Raw genomic sequence first — 25,626 nt, forward strand, 5'->3', positions numbered from 1 at the left:
CATGCTTTTTTTTTGCCTGTATATAAATAATTTTAATAAAGCAGCAAGCTTTTTTATTATTATTTAGGTAAATTCAGTAATGCTGGAATAAATTATATTGAACATCACAAGTTTTGAAGAACGTGTTGAGCTATCTCTTTGACAGCAGAAAGTGCTTCTAAGCAAGTTGGTTTAATTTCTTGAGGAGGAAGCAAAAATCCATAAGTTCCCGTGTCCCGAAGCTCAATGGTAAAAGAATATTTAATGCCAAGATCGTAAGCCCAGTCGTCTGACCCTCCAGGAGCTAAATCTATGTGTAACATAGGTAAAAACAGGTAACAGTTATGTGAAACCAGAGTTTCTGTTTTCAGTTCAAAAGCTGTCTTCTGATGCTAGCAAGGTTATGCTACCATGTCTGTTGTAGTAAAATTCATACTTACAAATTGTTTGTGCACCAGGACCAGGTTTATAGATTTTCTTTGTTGTCCTCTTTATAGCTTTAGCTGCTTTCTTTGCCAGACTTTCCTGAAATGAAATAAAACATCATTATCTTTATAGCCTTGTGATAATAGTTAATATTTACGCAGGTAGGATTTATTTACACTGTGCTTTGGATCTTGCATTAGTTGAATACTCTTCTAAAAGGCTCTAGAAAACCCCCAGAATGTGGTTAAAATTTTAGCACATCCCCATGCTGTAGCTAGGTAAAAAAATATAGATGGGACCTTACCACCCACTTCAGGCAGCAAACTGTCATCAAACCATTTGTTCCCATTTGTCTCATATTTTTTCTTTTCTGCCACAATATTTAAGTCACTCTTGATTCATGTAGCATTGACGAAAACAGCAGGAAAAGATTTTCATTGAGCAAATTCTACTCTTCAGCCATGAAGATTTAAATGCCCAGAATTAGCGCACATCTTTCTGCTTTACAAGGAAGGAGTCACACACAACTGCATTTTTTTTTTTAATGCAGTTTCAGGAAATTAAACAGTAACTGAGATGGCATAAGAATGTATGTTGTTCGGGTTTGTTCCTTACTGTCATCACTGGATTTTTTTCATTTCTTCTTCTGAACCCACTGGCACTAGTTACTAATGAAAATATATTAAACTGTCTGGGATTTTGTCTAACAAAGTAGGATTCTCCTGATGCTTTAACTGTGTACTTTTTGCAGTCCTCTTATCTATATAGCATTTATTTTTTTTAAATAAAATGGTCTTTGTTTTTTTTATAATATGTTTTTAAAAAAGTTAATATGTTGAGTAACGTGGGAGATGCACCAGGTTGAAAAACAGTAAAAATGACAGCAGTGTGTGCAAACATCAATCCTGTATCTTTATGAACTCCCTTACTGCCTGGCTTTATGCCACGTAACATATGAAATGACCTGTCCACCTCAGGCATGTGCCGTCTTCTCATATGGCAAATCCCAAAGCCTGCAAACCTGCTTTCTGGTGCCCCATTTCTGCTCCTTTCTTACTGCTAGGCAGGAGCCCTCACTGCAAATAAAATAATTCATTACCTCAGCACTTGGAGCTTGGGAAATGCCAAAAATGGGCCAGGAAGTCCAGGAAAGGGAATTCCTTACTCAAGGGGACTTGATGTCTTTACATAAGAAAAATATTACTAAGCTGTCCACGTGCTCTTAGGGCTTAATTACTCTGTGTTAGCAAATCCCATTTTAGCCTGCATATTATTTCTTCATCCAGACAAATCCAGAGCTTTCTGGTCAGTGGGAAAAAGCAGCAGGTACTTTTTCTGGTTTGAACTCTGCCTGTCTTCTAGGGGAGTTTTTACTGTGTGATTTGGTGGCTCAAGAATGTAAAATTCTACATAAGCAGGATATGTTTTCTACCATTAGGACCATTTTAAATAAGTATCCCTAGCAAAACACTTTAATAAAAGTAGCAAGTGTCCACCAGAATACCGTATTTCTTAGATATATGGAGGCTGTTTTTTGGTTACACACCCAAGTAATTTTGGAGTTTGTGTAAACCATACAACATAATCAGCAATTTGCACAAATATCTTTTAAAGGTGTCCAAAAAAACCCAAGAGACTGCTCTTTTAGCAGCAGCTTCAAAGTATCAGATGTTGATGGTGTGCTGTCAATCTAGAATAACTATTTTTGTTTTTTCCTAGTCTTCAGAAGACGCTTGCTGGGCTAGACCACACCGGACTTCTTTAAGTTCTTAAGAACATCAGGAGAATATCTCGTTTCCCAATTCTTGAGCTTTAGAGCACTGTGACTCCCTCAATACAAGCCTCACTAAGCAGGGTAAGAAGTTCTGAAATAAATGCAAAAGAGATGGGAAGACTTACCAGCTCATCATGGTCTTTGCTTTTGTCCTTAGTGTAAGAATATGGAAACAATACCAACTGGGAGTAAGAGTGCATGGTTATGTAGGCTTTAATGGTGTCTTTGTGATCTCTGACAAAGCGAGCCACTGCTTTCACTTCAGGCTCGGACTCTGGGTAGGGTCCACAGTATGTCTCATGACATTCATAGGGAGATGCTCCTTCCCCTGTTACAAAAGAGCGCACAGTGTTACGCCCTAACTTCTTCCCTTCTGCATTTCTGAAAGAGCAGAGTATGATGCTAATACACAAGAAATCATGGACTCCACCATACTATGGAAAGAACTATTGTACTTACAGAAATGTGTGAGTCGTCTAGGATTTCTCACCTACTCTACCCTTGAAAATAATTGCAGAATGTGAAGGAAAAAGAATATTGAAAGACTGGATAAAAAGTCTTAGAGGAGAGGATGAATATGCTCCATTTAATTTAGTCGAGAAAAGGACTGTGAGACCCCTTCTTAAAATCTAAAAGTGCTACAGGAAAAAGGCAGTTCTAAGTGATTATTTAATCTCAGGGGATAGCAAACTGGCAATTGGAAGTTGAAGAAGCACAAATCAAAATGAAGGTTTTTAAGAGTGAGGAAAACTAGGCGCTAGAACAAGTTACCAGGAAGACAAGTAGGATTCACCATTTTTGCTATCTTCAGAATAAGACTAAATAATTTTCTGGAAGCAGCCAGGATTTTTAGTGTTAAATGTTAGCTCTTTGTGTTTTAATGAATTTTGTAAATTATCCCCTTTGCTACTATTGGTAGTTTAAATGGACATTTTATGCTTAAATCCTATGCAGGAATAAAGCTCACTGAGTACATTAACACCCAGAAGACTTTCTTCCTCCCTGGGCACTGGGACACTTTAACAGCTGTCCTTCCAAAAATCAGTAATGCCAATTACATCTGCAGAGTAGCAGCCCTGTAGAAGCAATGCAAGCTCTTACCATATGGTACAGGAGAGAAGGAAATGTCTTCTGGTGCCAGTGATATCTAGGGAAGATCTGTAACATGCCACAAAGTAATAGGGAGCGTATCTGGACCCCAAAACACTTAAGAATTTTGATATATGTGTGTTTTAGTTAATTAAAAGTTGCAACGCTCTGTACAGGTGTATTTGGGTGAAATGTAGTTGTGATAGAAAGACTAAGTGGTACAGTGGTACCTGGATGTTGATGTTGAGAATCACAGAATCTTCTTGGTTGGAAGGGACCTTTGAGATCATTGAGTCCAACCAACAAAAAGAAAAAAAAGAAAAAAACCAACACCAAAACCAAAACAAAACAAACACCCACAACCACACACTACACCCAGCCACAAACAGACGCAAACCAACAATCTCAGGCACTAGAGCATGCCCTGAAGTGCCATGTCTACACATTCCTTAAATATCTCCAGGGATGGTGACTCTACCACCTCCCTGGGCAGGCTGTTCCAGTGCCTGACCACTCTCTCAGTAAAGTAATTCTTCCTAATATCTAATCTAAACCTCCCCTGCTGCAACTTCAGACCATTTCCTCTGGTCCTGTCATTATTCCCTTGGGAGAAGAGGCCAACACCCACCTCTCTACAACCTCCTTTCAGGTAGTTGTAGAGGGCAATGAGGTCTCCCCTCAGCCTCCTCTTCTCCAAACTAAACATGCCCAGTTCCCTCAGCCTCTCCTCATATGACTTGTTCTCTAGACCCCTCACCAGCTTGGTGGCTCTCCTCTGGACACGCTCCAGCAGCTCAATGTCCTTCCTGTAGTGAGGGGCCCAAAACTGAACACAGTACTCGAGGTGAGGCCTCACCAGGGCCGAGTACAGAGGCACGATCACTTCCCTACTCCTGCTGGCCACGCTATTCCTGATACAGGCCAGGATGCTGTTGGCCTTCTTGGCCACCTGGGCACACTGCTAGCTCATGTTAAGCCGGCTGTCCACCAACACCCACAGGTCCTTTTCTGCTGGGCAGCTTTCCAGCCACTCTCCCCCAAGCCTGTAGCGTTGCCTGGGGTTGTTGTGACCGAAATGCAGGACCTGGCACTTGTCCTTATTAAAACTCATCCCATTGGCCTTGGCCCATTGATCCAACCTGTCCGGTCCCTCTGTAGAGTCTTCCGACCCTCAAGCAGATCAACACTCCCACCTAGCTTGGTGTCATCTGCAAACTTACTGAGGGTGCACTCAATCCCCTTATGTAGATCATCAATAAAGATATTAAACAAGACTGGCCCCAAAACTGAGCCCTGAGGGACACCACTGGTGACTGGCAGCCAACAAGAGTTCACCCTATTAATTACAACTCTCTGGGCATGGCCATCCAGCCAGTTTTTTACCCAGTGAAGAGAACACTTGTCTATGCCATGATTCGCCAGGTTCTCCAGGAGAACGCTGTGGGGGACAGTGTCAAAGGCCTTACCAAAGTCCAGGTAGACAACGTCCACAGCCTTCCCCGCATTGAGAAGGTGGGTCACATGGTCATAGAAAGAGACCAAATTGGTTAAGCAGGACCTCCCTTTCATAAACCCACGCTGGCTGGCCCTGATCCCTCGGCTGCCCAGCACTTGCCGTGAGAGCTCGCTCAAGATGACCTGAGTGAGGTCAATACCTCACCTGTATTTTCATGCATTCAGCCATTCCACAGATACTGCAAGCCCCTTTATAATATCAGTGGATGAAAATAAATCCTCAGGTTGCCTACATCCTTGTATGACACGGAAGAAGAAGAAGCAGAAATAATATAGTGAAGAGAGAAGGCTGTGGGGGAGAAGTGCCAACAGAGACACTGAGTCTGGGTTGGGATGCAGGTTGGGAGGTCAGAAGCAAGGGTACTGGGGCAGAGAGGGCTGTGATAAATTTTATGTTCTGGGATGCATGTATAGTTCTTAGTGTTACTGAATTAAGGTGGATTTCACAGACAGTCCATAAAAAGTCGTGTACATGAAAATACAAACAATTCCTGGCATCTATGCAAAATCATGCAAAAGTGGCAAAATGGGAATGTTAAGTTTTACACTGTTCTGTTTCATGCAGGAGTGAGTAACTGTCCAAGGAACAAGGCAATGAAAAATCTGTTTGCTGACAGTCTTGGATTAACGTTCTGTCTGCTTTCTTAAATGAATCCTTGATCATACTGAGAACAGCCAGCTAAGGAAACAGTATGGAAAACATGGGTGAAACCGTGTTCCAGTCAAATTTAGTTCCACAGAACAAGTGCATTGGTTTTAGTGGAGTAATTTTGCTTTTTTGCAATGTAAGAAAGTGTAATGTATCAATGCATTTAGTATATTTTACTCTTCATAAAAAGCATGAGGACTTTGAACCTCTTCATAAAGTTGTTATCTGAGCAGCTGAAGAGGAAGAACAGATAAATGAGGCAGGACAGCTCTGGTTAAATGCATAGATATAAACCCTGGAGTTTTGCAGTGGAACAAAGTGTATTCACAAGAAACCTGAAGCCAATGGAAGTCTGAGCATTTGCACCCCGACAAGAACTCTTTATCTGTTTAAAAGTAGGTTAGTAAAGATTAAATTGTAGGTTCCCATGAATTTGTGGTCATTTCCCATAAACACTATTCTGTTATTGTATTCAGTTGACACAGCTAATAATAATACAGCATTGTTATAAAGCAATAAAAGTCCAGCTTGGTTCTTCTGAGCATCCTGTTAAGCTCCTAGTGTTTTGCACAGCTACAGCAATAATGGAGATTCTACACTTTATATATTCTAGATCAAATCCGTTCAACCATTGCTATCAATTGCTAAGCAAAGATGTATCTGATTCAATAGAAGCAATATTTTTATGCTAATTAAGAAAAACAGAATCTTGTTTTTCAGCATTTTACTGACTGTATAACTAAAAGGAGTAGAAACCTAGGGAGATGTCCTTGCAGGCATCTGCTTAAGTGATTGTAAGCACCTGAGTTTGGTGCTTAGATTTTTCTGTACAAATAGGTTGCTCAGCAAGTTGCTGAGGCTTCTCTCTTCTATGTTTTCAACCATGTCTCAGAGAAGAGCACAGCACGGCTGAAAACAACATGAATGTTTCCCTAGTTACTAAAATAAGATGTTCTGCTTTTGCCCTGTGTGTAAGGTGTATGTTTTGTCCAAAGACTTCTTTAGAGAAGAAATACTTTCTAATCTCCCTGTGTTCTTCCGCTCTTTGTCAAGATGAATCATTTCTCCACTTCAGAAGTTGTTCACCGCCAAAAGTGCTTGACAAGTTAAATGCAGTACATTACATAACCTTTTCCTGAGACTTGGATCTGTATACCATAGGGCTTTTGCTGTTATTTCTTCAGGCTTCTCCAAGTTCTGTTTTTATGACATATTTATTCTGAATATCACTTTTAAGTCTATGTATTTATTCCCCATCTTCATGATTTTGTGCCTGAAAAAATGTGGTTTTCTCCATATAATCGCCATGGATGGTAAATAAATATTTTTATTCCCAGTTTAGCAATGGACTAAAATGACTGAAAGTCATATCGGACATTAATGTCAGTACTGAGTGAAGCCAGATCTGATCTATAGGGTAAATTTTAAGACAGCTACCCTGCAGACTATTAAAAACCTGTCAAGTACTAAAGTGCGTGTGGGTAAGTAAACGTGATAGAGCCTTGACAACAAACACTGAGAGCCAAGAAATCTTGGTCAGCCAGGCATTACTGAAAGATGACTGAGGTGATCAGTTCATACAAGACAGTGAAGCATCTGCTCCTCTGAGTGGTGCAACAGGCGTTGGGTGGCATGGCAAGGGTCACCTCTTTCCTCCATCCACCCCACAGCCTGCGCCCAGTGTGTCATGGGTTGATGCAAGGGACAGGATCCAGAGTCCTGGTCCCCCTCTCTCTTGTCACCACGCTGGGAAGAGGTAAGTCCCTCTTGTGGCATCTGGGAAAAAAATCCTATGTCACAACAAAAAGTGTCTCAAGTTGGGGAACTGTTCACTGGTTCATAAAAGTTACTCAGCTGCATTTGTCTTTATATCAACTTTGTGAAATGGTAAATGAAAATGTTTTCTAAAGTAAGACTTTTAAAGGCTAAGATTGAGGCAGGAGTACAACAGGAAGGAAATGATGTCATACCACACCACTGTGCATCAAAATTCCTGTTCATGTCAGTACCAATGCACTTGCTGTTACCATGCGATGAGCGGCTCTTTCTCCACAGCCGATTCTATGGAAAGAGACACACAAGCCATGTTCAGAGAAAAAGCTGAGAAAAACAATAACACTGTTTCACTTGTTAGTTAAATGTGACTTCCAACTTTTACCTCTACAGGTCACATGCTAACAAAGAGGCAAAAGTCCAAGAAAGATTATAAAACCACAATCAGATGGCCAGCAAGGCTGGATGACAAAAGGAAATGTTGGGTAGGATAAGAGGTGGTCACGTGTGGTTTGATTTCAATGGATTTGGACCATGGAAGGAGAGGAGCAGACACACTGTTTGGCCAGGTATGTGAGTTTTAGGAGTTTAAAAGTCCAACCTTTCTGTAGACATTGCTAACAGCATGTGAAAAGTTAGAAATTTGGTGTGCAGAGCTCTGCTGAGATGAATATGTGTAACAATCCCAATGTGAGCCAAGCTGGGTTGAAGATCAAATGAGTAAAAGAGTGGAGAATATTTATTATTTTTTTTAAACTTGCGTGAAGGGTCTAAAAATCAAAGAACCATCTCAATGACTCAAAATTTCCAACCAATAAATAAAATCCTGGGCAAAAGATAACTGTTGTACTTTCATTTATCTGAAACAAAAAGTTCTCAGAGAATGGGACTACCTTGCAGGAGGAAGAAGTGAATTATTGGCTGTGCTCTGATGCAGCATGCTATTCAGCTTGTGCTGAATTGTGCCTGTATTTGTAACCTTGCTGCTGAAGGCAAACACAGGTGTTCCCTGGCATCTTGGGGTGCATCAAGAAGAGCGTGGCCAGCAGGTCAAGAGAGGTTATCCTCCCCCTTTACTCTGCCCTGGTGAGGCCGCATCTGGAGCACTGTGTCCAGTTCTGGGCTCCCCAGTTCAAGAAGGACAGGCAACTGCTGGAGAGGTACAGCAGAGGGTTACAAAGATGATTAGGGGCCTGGAGCATCTCTGTTACGAGGAAAGGCTGAGGGACTTGGGTCTTTTTAGTCTAGAGAAGAGAAGGCTGAGGGGGGATCTGATCAACACCTATAAATACTCAAAGGGTGGGTGTCAAGAGGATGGGGCCAGTCTTTTTTCAGTGGTGCCCAATGACAGGACAAAAGGTAGCGGGCACAAACTTGAACATAAGAAGTTCCATCTAAACATGAGGAGGAACTTCTTCACTTTGAAGGTGGCAAGGCACTGGAACAAGCCGAGTTGGTGGAGTCTCCTTCTCTGGAGACATTCAAAACCCGCCTGGACACGTTCCTGTGCAACCTGCTCTAGGTGGACCTGCTTTGGCAGGGGGGTTGGACTAGATGACCTCCAGAGGTCTTTTCCAACCCCATATCATTCTGTGGTCTGAAAGTATTAATACCCTGGGATGAGATTCTGTCATTTCCAAATGCATTTCCAGCAGCTTGGAAGACAGAAATGTACTGTTGGTCAAATGCTAATTAGTTGCAGTATTTGCTCTGGTTTAAAAGATACAGAAATTCCAAGCAGAGATCAAGAGTTTGGGGCATGCAGTTCCAGGGTGGAAATTACATCCTAAGCATGCACACCGATAGTTCCCATAAATAGCACATCAGCACATTGCACAGTCTGTCAAAAAAAGCTCTACGTACAGAGGGGTGGCTCCACGTGTACTCATAGCCGTCCACATTCATCACAGGCATGACGTAGAAATCAAAGTGCTCCAGAAGCGTCGTCATGGCCTGATCTCTCTCACGCACATGGATTGCCTATAAATCACAGGGGAAACTTATTAAAAGCATTAGTAATAGTGGGGTTTTTTACCTTCCTAGAAAGGCATCTGATGGTGTTTGTAAAATAATCGTGCACTTATCAGATCAGTCTTCCTCCCAGTAGAGGTGCATCACATCATAGAAATTGCTGAATAGGAAAGTGGGTCTTTGGTTAGAAGTGCCGGGGAGAGGGTAGGAATTGAACTGATAAAGTCAATCAGGTACGCTGCAGTCCTTTAATGTTAACGGATGGTCATGAGAGAGAGTCGAAGCCTATTTATAGGAAGGTTTTGTGCTTTTGCTGCTTATATAAGTAATGAACCCTCCCTCCCACCCAAAGTAACACAAAAATAGTATAAAATAAAGCAAGCACAAAAATAGCAAGAAGTGTTTCAAATGGTTGCTGTACATAACGTTACTTCTCCTGGCTGCATTATGAGTTCAGTGCATTTGTATGCAAAGAGCTAGTAAGAACTATATTGCTAATTGTTCCTTACAGACTATTTTGAAGGCTTTAGTCATTCCTAACCTGGTTGTTGGTCCACCACACAGGGATAAATTTTAACTTAGATAAATGGTTTCGTTACTATTAGAATAGAACAAGTCTTTAATCATATCTTTTTTTTTTCCCTTTATACCTTACTTAAACCACCTTCATTCATTTTAAATCCATCCTAGTTTTCCTCAGGCAATGGGCTTTCTCTAACTTAAATGAGAAATGTCAATCTTATTACAATCTAACAAGAAAATTAAATGATAAAGAGTGGAAACATTATAAAGAATGCCTAGGGTTTGCAAGACAGAGCTACTGATTCTGATGTGTGTGTGCAGATGTGTATTAATGTCAAAATTTCAAATGTTACTTCATGAAGTAATAGAGAAATAAAATTTGAATTTTAAACACGTAAATTAGATCAAGAGGATGGAGAACCTAAATGTTCGGCTTGTTAGTTCTGAAAAATGCTGCAGGGACATGTCACTGGCAAAGTGGCAGCACAGCTGGTAATTATTTGGAGCAGCATGAAAGGGCAAATGCATTTCTCTCCATGCGAACCTTGAAGGCTGAGATTTTCAGTGGGTCGCAAGGTACATTCAGCTGTATCTGTCCCTAACTCCTGCATTCTCCTTTCACATGTTATAGTCATTGAGGTTTTGTAGTTGTGACTGAGGACAGAAATAAACACATTATTATTATTATTACCACCATAATTATTTAGATCCATCCAGCCAAACCATAATTCATGTTCCAAGGACTCATCTATGTTGTTGCTCTGGCTACAGTACTGATGATTGTGAAGTCTCAATCTCATCTAGCTTGTTTTTACTGTGAGCTTTGCTTTTGTGAAAAAGTAACAATAAATAATATCTCAGGACATTAACTGAGCAAGCTGGGCAACCTTGTCTGGGCGAGAAAAGCCTTCGGAGCCTTTTCCCGGTCCATACTAAGAGTTGGGCCAGCAGCTCAGCATGAGGAGTTGAGCAGAGTTGCCTTAAATTAAAAAAGACCAAGGCAATATATGTTAAGATCTGGATGCAAACCATGGATGAGGTATCTTTTGGCATACTTTTGCTCACTATCCTGAGCAGTGTAGATATTAAAGATATTAAAGATCAGATGTGACCATCAGCCAGTTGCTGCACATCAAGGCTGGTCAGGCCTAGCCCATCATACAGTCTCATCCCATCAGTGATTTACTCCTTTCTATGCGCTGGTACTATGTGTGTGGCTGGAAGTTGTTGATCATGTTCTGGAGGTCTGAAATGATGGTGTCTCTAGCAGGAATGGTACCTTCAGAAGGTGTCTTGTGTGGCCTCATTCTCTGAACGAGGCAGATCCAGAAAAAAAGCATGAGTACAAGTAGAAAATGCAGGAGGTGGAGGAGCGATAGCAGCAGGCACAGCAGCCGGTGACACATCACAGCAAGTGCTAAGTAGAGGTTGTTGGTTTGCATGCTGGTGTGGAGCTATGCCACGCCTGGCACAGGCAAGTGTGAGGTAACTTGTTCTAGGAAGGCATGTAGGGAAGAACCAAGGGTTGTAGGACAGCTTGAGCTCACTCTGGGTGTCCTCTGATCTACTCCAGGCAGTGCCAGCTGGACTAATATGGATATGAACCACTATGTGCTACGTGAACAGGAGCCAGGATCATTCCTTGGATCCATGTGGTGGTATAGATGTAGCCCTAGTAGATTACCAAATGCTTGCTTTTCTTGGCATGCCCTCTCCATCCCTCATCCAATCCCATTGAAGTTACAAATCATATCTGTAAACTTCTCTGTTGAATTTGCTGGACATACTTTAAGAAGTTTCTTTCATACTTGAAAATACATCTAAGCATTTGATGCATATGACTTTCTCTCAGACACGCATACTTCCATCTAGTGACACACACACACACTCTCACTGCTACGTATAAATCTCAGACACAAATCTCCTGTGTTGGTTCTGGAAGTATATGGATTAAAACTTTGTGGACCTTAGAGCTCAATTGGACAGAGAAGGTAAATTGCATCAAGATTTTTTGCTTTGCTTTGAAAACGGTAATCAGATGAGATTATCTACTCACATGGCCTATGAACCACAGGCAAAAAGCAGGGGAAATCCATTCTCTAGCGTGGATACCACAGTCAATCCATATGGCACTTTTGGATTTTTCCTGGCTTTTAGATAGCTGACAAAAGAAAAATTGTATTAAAATGTCACCATTGTAAAGTGTACCACATGAAAGCAGAAGCGAAAAGCATAACCAAGATGGAAGAAGCAGCATCGGTCTTGTAGGGAGAGCTTGGACTGATCCTGGGCCAGGATACTGCTCCCAGTTACGTTCCCATACAGTCAGAGAGCCGTATTCAGACTGCTTGCAGCAAGCTCTTAACACAGGCACCAAGACGGCAGCAAGATCTGAGGCCAAGAAGGGAGGTCAACAGGGCAACAGGGCAACAAATGCCCTATGCAGGGCAACAAACTAGATTGGCTTCACAGTCATGAACCATGCCAATATTTCATGCCTTTGGATGAAGGCCTAGATGTGATAACTTTGTGACCCAGCAAGGAACCTAACGTGGTTAAATGCCTTTGTCAAACATAATGCACCTTACTAGAAGAACTTAGGAAACTTTTTAAAAAGACAAAAATTTACACTTTAATTAAAATATGTGTTTAAGTACAGATTTAAGAGTGTGTTCTGGCCAAACCCATCACTTGCTTACATTAGTACTTGGAAAGATTTTGCAGTAAGTCACAGCCATACCTTCAAAACATAAAGTGGTCGTTTTTCATATGATGAACCAATATATATTTTCTGAAGGAGGTCAGAATGGGCTTTCACTACTTCTTCCATCCAATAATATATCTGCAAGAATGAAGTTAGTAAATAGATCTTCCCCAATTGTTTTCCTTCATCCCTGAAAATGTCTAGACTGAAATTCATTCTTCCTCCCAAAATCCTTCCTCTTTAGCTGATAGGAAAGACAAACTAGCAATTCAGAACACTTATTGTGCTTGCCTGACTCTTATGTCTCTTAAAAAAAAGGTAAGATACAGTCACAACACAGTCCAAGTACACCTCTGAAATTCCTCTTTAATTTGGTTAAATTATTCATTTCGTGTTCTAAATATTTATGTGGTGTTTTCTGACTTCATTTCACTTCTCTGTTGGCTGCATTTGAATTGCAGTTTGAAGCAACACATGTATGAGAGATTTTTTCCTGGTGCTTCATTCCTTCTCTATGAAAGCATTACAGTAATTACAACTCTGAATGGTTGAGCAATACAATGGTAATTATTTACTTGTTGATGATTTCTTTCTCTATCTACATTCTCAATCATGAGACACATTTCACCCCTTGAATCTACAGTGGGTTACAACAAAAATATCTTACTTCTTTCATTGAATGGTAGTTTTCATAATATGATGAAGATCTGCGTGGGTTGACTGTGTCATTCACAACCTGTTTTTCAATAAGCCCTTGAACATCTCCTATCGAGACTCTGAATAATAAAGAAAGAACACAACCTCCTGTTAAATGAACGACAAACAGCTTTAGAGAAACAGTCGTGACAACAAAGAAAAAATACATACTTGTATTGGATGGTCAGTTGCCTTAACTGGGCTTTTATGCTATTTATGCTGGATGCCCTGACATAGAAATGGACTTCTTTGTCCTTCTTGATGTTTTCAACCCCAACGGGTTGCCAGAGAATGACCTGCAAAGTTTCAAAAAACATTCTGTATTTTTTTACTGAGGAAAGAAAACAACATTTTTGCTAACATTTAATAAGAGTTTTGAAAATAATCAAAGCATATGTTTTCAATACAAGACACCACTTGTAATAAGGAGTTTAATGTTCCCTGGGTTGTGTTATAGCATTCTGCTACTGCTGGAAATGAAACGTGTGTATTTAAGAAATGTTTATAATGACTTCTGAACAGAAATTCATAAATCAAGAACAAAGACAGGAACATAACATTTTCTGAGATAGTATTTCTAGTATAATAGATAAGTTTAGCTGGTTATTATGTTTCATGTTTTCAAGTCTGCTGAGAGTTATTTTCCCTGAGGGTATTTGGAGAATTAATGAAGATCAGACCAGTCTTTTTAGTTATTGTATTCGCTGATGACTTTGATCAGGGAGGAAATAAATGCCAGAAGGGGTTTGAATATAAGTCAAGTTGAGGCAGCAATAAAGAGATTAGAAATGGGAGGGAAATAAGAAAATGAGATTCTTCTTGGTAAAATTAAATCATTTACAATAATAAAATTAGAAGCCCACATATTCAATAAAAGACTGGAACTTTAGAAACAATAATACCAAAAGATCTAGGGGTGACAGTAAGCAAAATATTAGGCATGAATCTTCAACGTGAAAAAGGTCAACATAATTCTGGGATGTGTTTTGGAAGACATTCAGCATGTAGTTGCCAGACAATAGGGTTTATTTTTTTCCTTTCTGGTGCACTTGCACCAGGAATATTATATTCAACTTAGGGCACCATGTTTCCAGGCATATATCAGCTGCCAACTGTTTACCTCATTTCTCAGAGAGAATGTGTCTGCAAAATCGTACAGAAAAATCCACCATGCTTTTAATCAAGACTTTGGAACAATAAATGGTAAAGCATTTGGCCCCTGGATATATTGCTGCAAAGTGCTATACAAGGGGCTGAGCTAGTCTCAGCGTAGCAATCTCAGACATTACTGGTGAGGCAGCAACAGCATCGCACGGCTCAGCATTGTTTGGAGAACCCATCCAAGAAACAAGCTGGATGCTTAGCTCCCCAGCAGCAGTTTCCCTGCTGCCCTGGCCTGCCTGCTGTCTGCACTGACGTGCACCAGTTCAGATTCAGTTTCTCTTTGGTGTAGTAGGCATTCTTTGAATCGAGAGTAAGGAAAACTACGGAACTCTGGATTGACACAGCTGAGGTGGCAGAGGAGCAATGAATGGGGGTAAATGGGAAACTTTGATAATAGATGTGATTATTGGTCTCTTTACCCATCATCAGCAATGGTCAATACTGCCCCAGGGGCAGCTACAAAAGACTGTTGCAGGTGTTCTGGCATCTGGGTTCCTTCTGATGGATGCTACATGCAATGTGTGTGCTGTAAGAACAAAGCATTTCCTTTGGTTTAGGTCTTTGCTTGCTAATTTTCAATTGCTTCTTTTTTGCTAGATTGTAACCATTAAAATTTGTTTGGAGGTACTGTTTGTGTCTTCCCTTTCCCTTTCCTTTTCCCTTTCCCTTTCCCTTTCCCTTTCCCTTTCCCTTTCCCTTTCCCTTTCCCTTTTCTTATAACTTGCCCAATTTATAGCCGTGGAAAAAAACTGGCCAGTTTATGACCCTTGAAAAATATTTGTTTTGCATGTTCACATAAGTGACTTGGAAGAAAGCACCTCATGCTCTCTCTGCACTGAATGTGCTGCAGTTGTTCTTCATGGCTTCTTGGGGCTCCTGTGCACAAGAAAGTGAAGAATGACAGTGGTGAGGAAAAGATGGAGGAGGGAAGATTTATTATGGAACAACAAAGGAGATAGAAATGTGAATTGATATGTGGAGGTGGAAAAGAGCAAGGAAGATTATTGAGGTTTGTGTGAACCAAAGGGAAGGATCAGAAGATGCTAGGAGGGACAACAGAAGACTAGTAGGATTTTGGGGTGGACATAAAATGAATAGGAGCCAAGAAAAACAGAGAAAGACTGGGCATAGGCACTCTGAGACACATCCTCAATCATCTGGTAAATTATGTTGGTTGAGGGAATGGTTACACCTTTATTACAGAGTGTTGGCTTCAAACTGAGGGTGCGACTGGGCAAATGCTTTTGAAAAGGAAGATATGTTCTATTTTAATTAAATACTCTCCTCTTTAGTGACAGATAGGAGTAGTAAAAAAAAAAAAAAGTATTGCTTAAGAGATTTTTATCTTCTAAATGCTGCTTTAAGAAAAATACCACAAAAATCCAGTCCTGATCTTCAAAACCGTGCAAGTCATAGAGGTCAAGATTGCATTGGTCTGAAGTGCTGAGGTTCCCTAGCAAAAGCGTTTCTACTTACTGTGTGTTGGTGCTTTGCCAATTTTGCAGTGTCTTCGTATACAAAATCAATTGCAGAAATCTGAGCTCCGATATAATGCACTACTATAACAGTAGGAAGCAGAAGTCTCCTCATGTAAATCAGAAGGTAGTGGAGCAATGAAAACCAAGCATTTGCTGAGTAGTTGTATTAGGACAAGTGAGTTAAAATGGGCTAAATCTTTCTCTGGTGGGGGAAACAGTATTAGTGCACTTTGGGGAAGACTTTGGCATAGAGACCAGAGAGACAGAGGGATCAGTTTACCTCGGTGGTGTTCAGTAAAACCTGAAGGGCTTCAACCTGTATGTCTGTCTGTGGGAGAGCCCACAAAACTTCATCCCTGAAAAATAAGTGTATTTAGGTAAAGCACAGGTACTTGGAACTGCTTTAGGTCACACAGAAGTGGAGAAGCAGGCTTGACCTTTCTCGTCTTCCCTGGCTTGGCTGCCAAGAGCTCAAAGAAGATTCAATAGCGAAGATGCTGAGGCCCGTTCCAGGCTCTGCTTTTGCCAGTCAGTAAAATCCATGAAAGAAGCCATGCAGGGTTTTGGTAGTCAGTATCTGCTACTGGACTCTGATATCGCTCCTGGGAGCTGGCACCAGCACAAGAGCTGCCAGCTCCAGCTAATCCAGCGTGCAGCAGCACCAGTGGAAAACCAGCCTGGACCAGGCAGACAGCTCTCCTGTTCTCCCCTGAGTTTCTCGTTCTCACTCACTGTTCAGCAGAGACATGAGCCCTCCCAGCCTCCTGCAAAAGCCAAGCATGATGTTTTGTAGGTGTGCAGAGGCTACTAGCATCGTCATTCCTGCTCCAGTCCAGTTTTTCTGATCTTTTCATTTCTGTCCCTCTGCCAGGTATGGTTTCAGTTGGTCTATACCACTGTCCTCCTTTACCTGGTAACTTATGTTCCCCATCTACTTGAAACCCATGGTCCAGACACGCTGTACATGAGATGGCCCTTCCCAGATACTCCGTGCCTGACCCCACCATCAGTAACAGAAGTGAAATTCACTTTCTGGAAAGAAAAAAGACCACTTTGCATTGTAAATCCAGCCCTAATCTTCATGCCCCACAAGCCATGTAGTTGAAAATTGCATTGGGTAGATGATTAAAATAATTCATGTGTGTAGAAGGAGGAGACTTAGTTGGACCCCTATATCAAATTTGTGGGCTGGGGTGGCTTTTGTCCCTCTAATCGTGTGAAGTTGGTGGCAGTGCATAAACCAGGCACCGTGGAAGTCCCTGCCAGCCCTGTCTGCAAAGAGTGTTGAAAAGAAATCAGGCAGGGCTCTCAAAACTAGTGTTTTCAAGCTGCATAACATGATTGTCACGACTCGTTGTTGTGACTGATTTCAAGCAGAGACCTGACAGCACCTGGCAACCAGGTGATTCATCTTTTCTACTTTTAGCCAGACTCCAATCACTGTTGTTTCTCATGCAGAACCAATAATATGCCAGCCCTGTTTTTGCCCCCACCATCGTTTGACAGAGCATTAAAAAGCAATCAGGGATAGGCAGGGTTGGAAGTTTGCCTATTTCTTTAGGCAAGTGCACTCTAAAGCATGTGTTTGGGGCTACTTTAAAAGTGAATTTGTCTTCTCATATCTGGGGAATCACAGGAGAGACCAGAAAAGGGCTGCTGCATCTGGTTTTGTCCGATGATTCCCATAGCCTGAGAGTACCATGATGAGGAAGCTGGTATGTACTTGTGCCCCACCATTTGTTGCACAAATATTCCAGCTGAGTGTGGTAGGACCTGAATACACTGAACAAGCTGATCCAAGTTTTGCCCTTGCTCTTGTAGTCATGTTTAACATGAGGAGTATTAACAGCCGAAATTGCAGTCGTTGGGCTTCTCGGTTCCTCTGATTCAATTTGGCATTAGACCCTCATCTTCTGCCCCACTCCTGTTAGAAAACACCCAGACAAAAGCTCTGATTATTGCCTTTATACCAATCTCAGAAACGACCCTCCACCCCCAGCTTCCTTGCCCTGCCTGTTGCCCTGGTACAGCTGGACATGTTCATCTTGAACACGTCTCTATTCTTTCACATTCTGTCCTCATCCCCTGCTTCCCTGGTTGCTCTTTGAGCTTGTCATTAAGAGGATCCCTCTTATTCTCCTCCTCCAACTTTCTGCCAAAGTCCCACTGGACTCTCTTCCCCATCTCTTTTTCTTCTCCCTTTTACTTCCGGGTAGATAGAAGTCCGGCTGCCATTCCTACACTACAATGCTCAGGTCTTACCCTGTAGGTATGACAGAATGGGTGGGGTACATTGCAGTTCATTTTAGATGGTTTTGATATCTTCACCTGAGCTAGTCACTCTCTTAATAAAGAAACAGGCATTTTCAAGGTCCAGTTAACCTGAGCTAATTTAGATGTGTGCACTAAACTGGAATGAACTATAACCTAAATGCACTTATTTTTTCTCCACTAGCTGTACAGGAAAGTGAAGGGGACTTGTTCCCATGCAGAAATGTGTAGAAATCCCGTATAGTCAGATGAATCCTATCCAGGGGCCCTGGCCACCATCTCACAGACAGACATAAACCAGTCTCTTCATCCCTCCTCTCCATTGCATTTCTTGGTCACTAGGAAGGCCGTCAGCAACACACATCACACAGGCCCACAAAAACAGGCATGAGCATGGATGCGTCTCTCTGTCCTCATAGCCTGGCTCCATTTAAACCTTGTGTATTCTTTCTGACTAACATCTCCAGAAGAGAGGCCTCCCTACTTGCCTCCAGCAGGTAGAGTCACTAGAGGAGTGCTGCCAGCATCTTCTCCTGTTCTCCTGGACCATGTAAGCTGTTCATCTGCCTGTGGGCTCTCTTTCCTCCCACCTTGCTGGCTCTCCAACAGCCTCCAGCCTTGCCCTTTCCCTAGAAGTGAGTGAAGTGGCTTCCCATGTGGGAGAATGGCTAGCTGAGAAGGGTCACGTAGACATGATCCAGCTGGCCGAGCAAAAGCTTGAGAAACATCGGATTCAGCCCCCGTAACTACTGGGCTGGTAAAGACACCTTGTCCTTGACTATAATTGTTGTATGATAACAGAGAGGTTGCAGCTGCTCAGGCATGGGAAAAGAGGATGAAAGTAACTGTAAAGAAGGAACCAAGGGCGGAGTTGATCTTTCTAAGAACTAACCAATCATGAGCTTAACTTTTGTAATATGTATGAGCTAATTATGTTAGAACATAAAAGGCCACTGTGTGAATCAATAAACGAAGCTTGCTGATCACTCATATTGAGTGGCCCTGTCTTCCCTCCGTCGCGACATTCCCAGTGTTATCAGCCCTTTCACAAGTCTCACAATGTTCGGTATTTTTCTTAGAAGTCCCAATGCAGTAATCACACTATAACCTTGCAAAGGGAAGCTTTAATACATGACCGTTAAATCCTCCAACACTAGCACTCAAATCAAAGTAAAAAGTCAGATATAATATATCACCTTTAAAATCTCATTATTTTAGCCATTTTCATAACCGGGGCTGGGAGGGTTAGACTCATGCTTTCCAGTGGGAAATGACATATTCTTCTGTAAGGGTCAGATATTCGGTGTTTTATTTAAACATGAAATAAATGAACCTTGAAGTAGCACAGAGCAATATTGCTCCACTGAATTCACCTAAAATCATGTTTAACTGTCCCCCTACTGTAACCCTCACACCTCCATAAGCAATCCACAACAAAACATGGTTGCAATGCAAACGGAGATGAAAGATCCTCTTTTTAAGGCACGAACTCAAGAGGTGTTCACCTGTCACAGGTCTGCCCGCTGGCCTGTGGTGCGGAGTCACAGAAGGGCTGTGAGACATAATTCACTATTATTTGTGTAGGTATTTCAGTCCTGGGAGCAGGCTGTGTTTAATCTTGATTCCTATAGGTTGTTCATCTTGCTTAATTCACCACGAGGGACTTATCCTTTTAGTTCCTATTAAACCTATTAAAACATTTCAGGTTTTTAAACCAGCTGTACATGTAGAAAATAAAAGCACTTTGGCTGTCTTCATCTCTGACATATGTTCTCATGTTTTAGCAAAGCATTTGGTTTCAGGGCATTTCTGAAGTTTATCGATAGGTAACAATAAAGCCGCTTCTGAAACATTGTACAAATACCAAATGGTTATTCAAAAATGATTTATGACTGGAAAAACTATCATAAAAGCTGCTTTAGAAAGAAAACAGATTGTTAGCACTTTCTGAAATGGTTTCTCTCTCTACCTCAAGAAGTAATTCATTTAAGGTCTTGTTTTAAGGCAAATGAAGCAAATTATTTTTTCCCATTAAGTTTCAGAATGCCCTTTATTGGCATTCAAAAGCACTGAATGAACAGAATTGATTTGCACTTAGACCGAAAAGAATAGTTTTAATATGATTAAAAACATAGGATTTATGGATGCAAAGAAGACTTAGAATAATTTCATTTCCTCCACCATCTATATGTTAAAATGAACCACATATCCAATTACAAGAGCAATAAATATATGTCAACCTTTGTCAAATGTTTTCTTATGCAACTTGGAGTTATTTTGCTTCAGTACTTTCCCTGTCCTGCTCACCACACACCAAGCCCAGTAGCACCATCAGATATTTACCTTGAAAGAGTGAAGACATGCTTCTCTTGAATCCACATAAATAGGGTAAAAAAGAGCAGGTAAAACTTCATCTTCATGGCATCCACAATGAACCCAAATGCTATTGGAAAGCCAAAGGTTCAGGACCCACATTATTGATTTCAAAAATGTTATTTAAAGAGTGGTTAAAATTTAATACTCACCTCAGCCCTAAGCTCCTGGTGGGTAAGACAGAGTTCCCTGGGGAGGTCCTGCTCGTGTTGATGTCGTCCATCCACAAAACGATAAGGTACATTTTGGACATTTTCATATTGACAGGTCACTTTGTCATCTCAGCCTTTGTGTCATTTCATTATGGCTACAAACCACAGGCATAAGAAATAACACCGAGCACAAAGTTTTCGTGATCCTCTAATATTTGTGGGGATCCAGCAGCATGCTCTGCATTCAGCGCTCCTATAACACATGACAGCCTGGGTGAAGCCGGGTGAGAGGAGTGGGAATGAGGTTATTGATTCCAGATGAAAAAATCCTAAGCAGGAAAGCTTCTTTTGCTGGCATTTGCTAGCACAGAAAACAAGAAGCAAGCGGTACATGATACTCTTGCTACTGAGGGCCATTCTTCCAGTTCAGAATGGAGCACATTGACTAGGTCTCCATCTTCTGCAGCTGGCCTCTACCTCCTTGGTTAATACCCGATCCACCCAAGGATTTCAGATTGTTTGTGTTGCTCCATGCCTTCTTTTCTGTGATGTTCTTACATCCATATATTTTCCACATCATGTCAGGTTAGCTTTTCAAGAAAAAGTACCAGTGACTCTTCATCTCTTTATTATTAATGTTTGTATGCCCTAAGATTTTCCTTCCATATTTCTATCCATAGTTGTCCAGGCAGGACATGGTGAAAAGCTGAATGAATTTGACATGCCCAGAATAGATGATCTCCATATGTGTTCTGTACTTGAATAATAAATCCAACTTGGCTAAAACACAACAGGCTTAGTACATGGTCCAAGTCCTCCTCTTCCATGCACCAACATAGCAGTTCAAGGCATGGTGCTGGTTAGAGAACACCCCAATGTCAGCCTTATGTGGAGGAGAACATTTACATGTCCAGCATCAGACTGCCCTTGATGTTAGCCCTTGGCTGAGCCTGTCGTATAGGTGCAGAATGAGGGAAACAAACCTGGGGCGGTTTCATTCATGCCATCTGATATAAATGGTTTTTCAGGTGAGTGGACCCCAGAAACACAACATGGTTTTGTTCCAAGGGGAATTCATTCTAGAAGAGGACCAAGGAGTGAATCAACATATGTGCAATGGGGGCACCAGGGAGCCAAGACCTGGGAGTGTTTGGGGAAACTAAATTATTTGATGCTGTAGGTGTAGCTTAGGCTTATAGCTATACAACTGGGTGAAAAATGCCTGGGAGCAAGCCCTGGAGCTAAGATTAGGTAACATGGACTTGGTTGCATCCACCAACCTCCTCTGAAACAGCTCTGGAGTGGTCCAGATCAGAGCCAGTGCTCCAGTTAGGCAGGCAATCAGGGCTTCAGAGCTCAAATTTGGTCCTGGCTCTTTTTTTATTTAGAAGGACAGACCTGCCCTAAGAGGCCAGACAGTTAAGTTTTCAGATGGCTGAAGTCAGCAGAAGTGAATCACGCTCCCCAGTGAGTACTCTGCTGTTAATGTCTCTGAAAATACACAAACACTGAAAATCCCCAAACTGGAGTTAAGCACAAACTGGACACCAAAGGGAAAGGGAAAAAAAAAAAAAAAAAAGGGCTCACAGGAACCTAAACCGCTGACACCTTACCTAGATTTTATAGTTCCTATGTTATCTTTTCTAGATGTTGTTCAAACAAATAGGAAGTTCTGGTAAGGTACCGAGGCCATTCCCAGCAAGGGCAGTGGGCAGGGCTCTGCCACAGGGGTTGATTTTTAAACCGATGGTTTGAATGCTCTTCCCTTACACAGGCAAAGGAAGGTACCAACAGAGAATAAAATACAGGAGAAAAAACTTGGTCATCCAGGAAAACTTTCATCTGGAACTGTCTTATGCACAGATTGAATTTAAAGAAAAATTGGATCTACAGAGATAGGTGTAACAGAGGAGATTGAAAAGCCAACAGAGTGAGATTATTGTTAACAAAGGAAAGAAAATGATCATATTTCTCTGTGTCTTAAAGTGTTAATTAAGTGGGAAAGGGGAACACTTTCTGCTGTCTACCTGAGAAGAAATTTTTGGACACATGGTAGGTGTCAGACATTTTTGTGTGTTGGTTGCTTTTCCTGTGGGTTCTCTGGCTCGTCTGCAAATAGATGCTTAGAATCATAGAATCATAGAATCATAGAATCATAGAATGGTTAGAGTTGGAAGGGACCTTAAAGATCATCGAGTTCCAACCCCCCTGCCATGGGCAGGGACACCTCCACTAGAGCAGGTTGCTCAAAGCCCCATCCAGCCTGGCCTTAAACACTTCCAGGGATGGGGCATCCACAACTTCCCTGGGCAACCTGTTCTAGTGCTTCACCACCCTCACAGTAAAGAATTTCCTCCTAATATCTAATCTGAATCTCCCCTCTTCCAATTTAAAACCATTACCCCTTGTCCTGTCACTACATCTCCTGACCAAGAGTCCCTCTCCGGCTCTCCTGTAGGCTCCCTTCAGATATTGGAAGGCTGCTATGAGGTCTCCCCGGAGCCTTCTGTTTTCACACGCTGTTTCTTCACACGCTATTTGAAAGCTGCTGATTTCCTTCTTGCTTTTTGGTTTCTGGTACGCACTGGAAATATTTCACCACCAAAATATTCACACCAAAATAAAGCAAAAAAATGGGTGTTTGAGGAAACTAAACGCACTAGAGGAAATTCTGAGGGAAGGACAAACCAGAGTCTTGTGGTGGTTATGGCACTGCACAGGTTAAAACACAACAAATGAAAAAGTAAATGTAGGATGAAAGATGAAAAAAAATAAACAAAAAAATAAAATGGAAATGTGACTGACCGGGAGGAAAAATGTCATGCCTCTTGCTTGTCTGAAAGCCTCAGAGGTCTCATGACTCAAGGTAGGACACAAACCGATTGCCTCTCAAGCACGTCCTGGATATTGCTCTGGGGGGTTGACCCTGGCTGGATGCCAGGTGCCCACCAAAAGCCGCTCTATCACGCCCCTCCTCAGCTGGACAGGGGAGAGAAAATATAACGAAAGGCTCATTGTTCGAGAGAAGGACAGGGAGATCACTCAGTAGTTACCATCACGGGAAAAACAGACTCAACTCAGCTTGGGGAAATTAGATTAATTTATTGCCAATTAGAACGCAGAGTAGGGTAATGAAAAATAAAACCGAATCTTTAAACAACACAGACAACATCCTTCTCATCATCTTTGGTCACCCTCCCTTGGTGACTAGATGGCAGCTCCACACCCACTACAGCCCCTAGCTCCATCCCAGCACCACCACCCCACCAGCAGCAAGCCAGCTGTTTGAATCTGGGTGCCTAAAATGAGGCTCCTGGTCAGTAAGCACCTCCATAAAGTGGGCTGATTTTCCAAAGCATGGAGGTTCCCATAGCAAAGATATTTGTGCTGTGACACACATCACACACAAAGACAATTTCTGTGACACTTCAGCCTCTGAGCCGGTCAGATTTCTTTTCCCGATATGACCTATTTATACTGTGTTGCTGCAGTTTGCTCTAATGAACAACCAGCTATGTATTGATTACCCCCAAAGCCTTGTGAGCTGCTGAGGAGCTCTTTAGCTGTGCCAAGGCAGAACATCAGTAAAAAAAAAACAAAACTACAGACATAATAGAAAGGGATGGGAAGTTATTTAGACACCAAACTTAAGCATTAACTTCCCTACTTCCACTCAGCTGTTAGGGGTTATGACTTGTCCTTTGACTTACGTTGACATTGCCTCTATCTTCTCATCTCATCGTTTAGGAAGAGAGAATCATTTCCTCTAATGTTGGCCCTTCCCAGTGCCAACTGCGATACCTGAGTGAGCCATCTCGTGCCGCTTGCACAGGCACTGCAGATAAATGGGTACTTGTTGGGAGCAACTCATCCATGACCTCCTGTGGACATCTCAGAGGGTAATAAAATACCCGGTGCTATTCATGGCCACGTGAGCTGGGATGTCTCGCTGAGAGGTAGGAGGCTGTGTTTTGTTCCAGTGAATCCTATGGATTCTGTCTACCTTCCTTCCTCAGCTTGGATACTTCAGGTACTTCATAGAATCGTAGAATGGCTTGGGGTGGAAAGGACCTTAAAGATTGTTGAGTTCCAACCCCCCTGGGCAGGGGCACCTCCCACTAGAGGAGGGTCCCACTTGTTACAGTCAGAAGTGATTTGCTGTGTTCTAGGCTACAAAAGTCATAAATTAAGATTTGCTAGCTCTGCCTACAACAGTAAATTTTTTCTTAACCTTCAAGAATTTCTGAGAACCTGGAAATTATTTCCCAGCTGAGCAGGGAAGAAAACTGTGGTCTTAAAAAACACAGGGAAGAGTAACTATAAAAACAATTGGGTTAATCAAAACCACTTCATTTTGATAATTTCCACTGTTGTTTGATTTTTACTTAATTTACAAGCTTTTTCTTAATTTTTTTGAAAATTAGCTCCTATTTCTATGCATTTTTTTAAAGACTTGGAGGAAATACAATTGCATTTAGGAGCTGTTGCAAGGGGAGATTCCAGCCGTTTGAAACCTTCCTTTCTCAAACAGATATATTTTTCTCTAATGGGGAAATTCTTCAAAACTAAGCCTTTCCAGCAACCCTTTTTTTTTTTTCTGATGATTCAGCATTCCCTGATGAAGAGCTGCTTGGTCGAAAATTCTGGCTGAGTTCAAAGGTTTTGCTGCACCTGGATTAATTATTACTTCTACACGGGGTAGACCATGGGCTATGCTGCACGGGTGCCTGCAAGGGTTACTGTAGCAGATGTGACCAGTAGCCTGGCAGTAATGGGGGACGCTTTGATCTGTGTTGGTTTCTGTTAACTTTTAGAGTAGCTCTGGGACATGCGTGGGCTTTTATTTAAAAAGGGATGATCAGCTCCTAGTTTTTAGAGCAGATAATTAACAAAGTAGTCTCTTGATTTCTTTGTTGAAAACTACCCATGTGAGAATTAAGGACTGGCAGTATATAAGGCCTCCTGGTGCCATTACTATATTGCTTTTTAAAGTATAATCACACGTTAAAGGCAATTCTAAAAAGATATTTGCACTCTTTTGTCTGAACCTGCTGTCTCTCCCTTCTCTCTCCATGTTGACATGTAGTAAC

At 41.7% G+C, this 25,626-nt stretch overlaps 1 protein-coding gene across 1 annotated transcript; it reads right to left on the minus strand.

The window, feature by feature from the left end:
• Positions 1 to 104: 104 nt before the first annotated feature.
• Positions 105 to 20,425, minus strand: CPB2 (carboxypeptidase B2). Its single transcript, XM_074148993.1, has 11 exons — positions 20,355 to 20,425; positions 16,021 to 16,096; positions 13,270 to 13,394; positions 13,070 to 13,178; positions 12,439 to 12,540; positions 11,755 to 11,859; positions 9,069 to 9,185; positions 7,403 to 7,493; positions 2,305 to 2,507; positions 420 to 504; positions 105 to 289 (listed from the first exon to the last, which is right to left on the minus strand). Exons 1-11 carry the CDS (start codon positions 20,423 to 20,425, stop codon positions 105 to 107), a joined length of 1,269 nt encoding a protein of 422 aa, XP_074005094.1.
• Positions 20,426 to 25,626: the final 5,201 nt, after the last annotated feature.

The sequence above is a fragment of the Numenius arquata genome, chromosome 1, assembly GCF_964106895.1.
Source record: "Numenius arquata chromosome 1, bNumArq3.hap1.1, whole genome shotgun sequence".
In the NCBI taxonomy this organism is placed as follows: Eukaryota; Metazoa; Chordata; class Aves; order Charadriiformes; family Scolopacidae; genus Numenius; species Numenius arquata.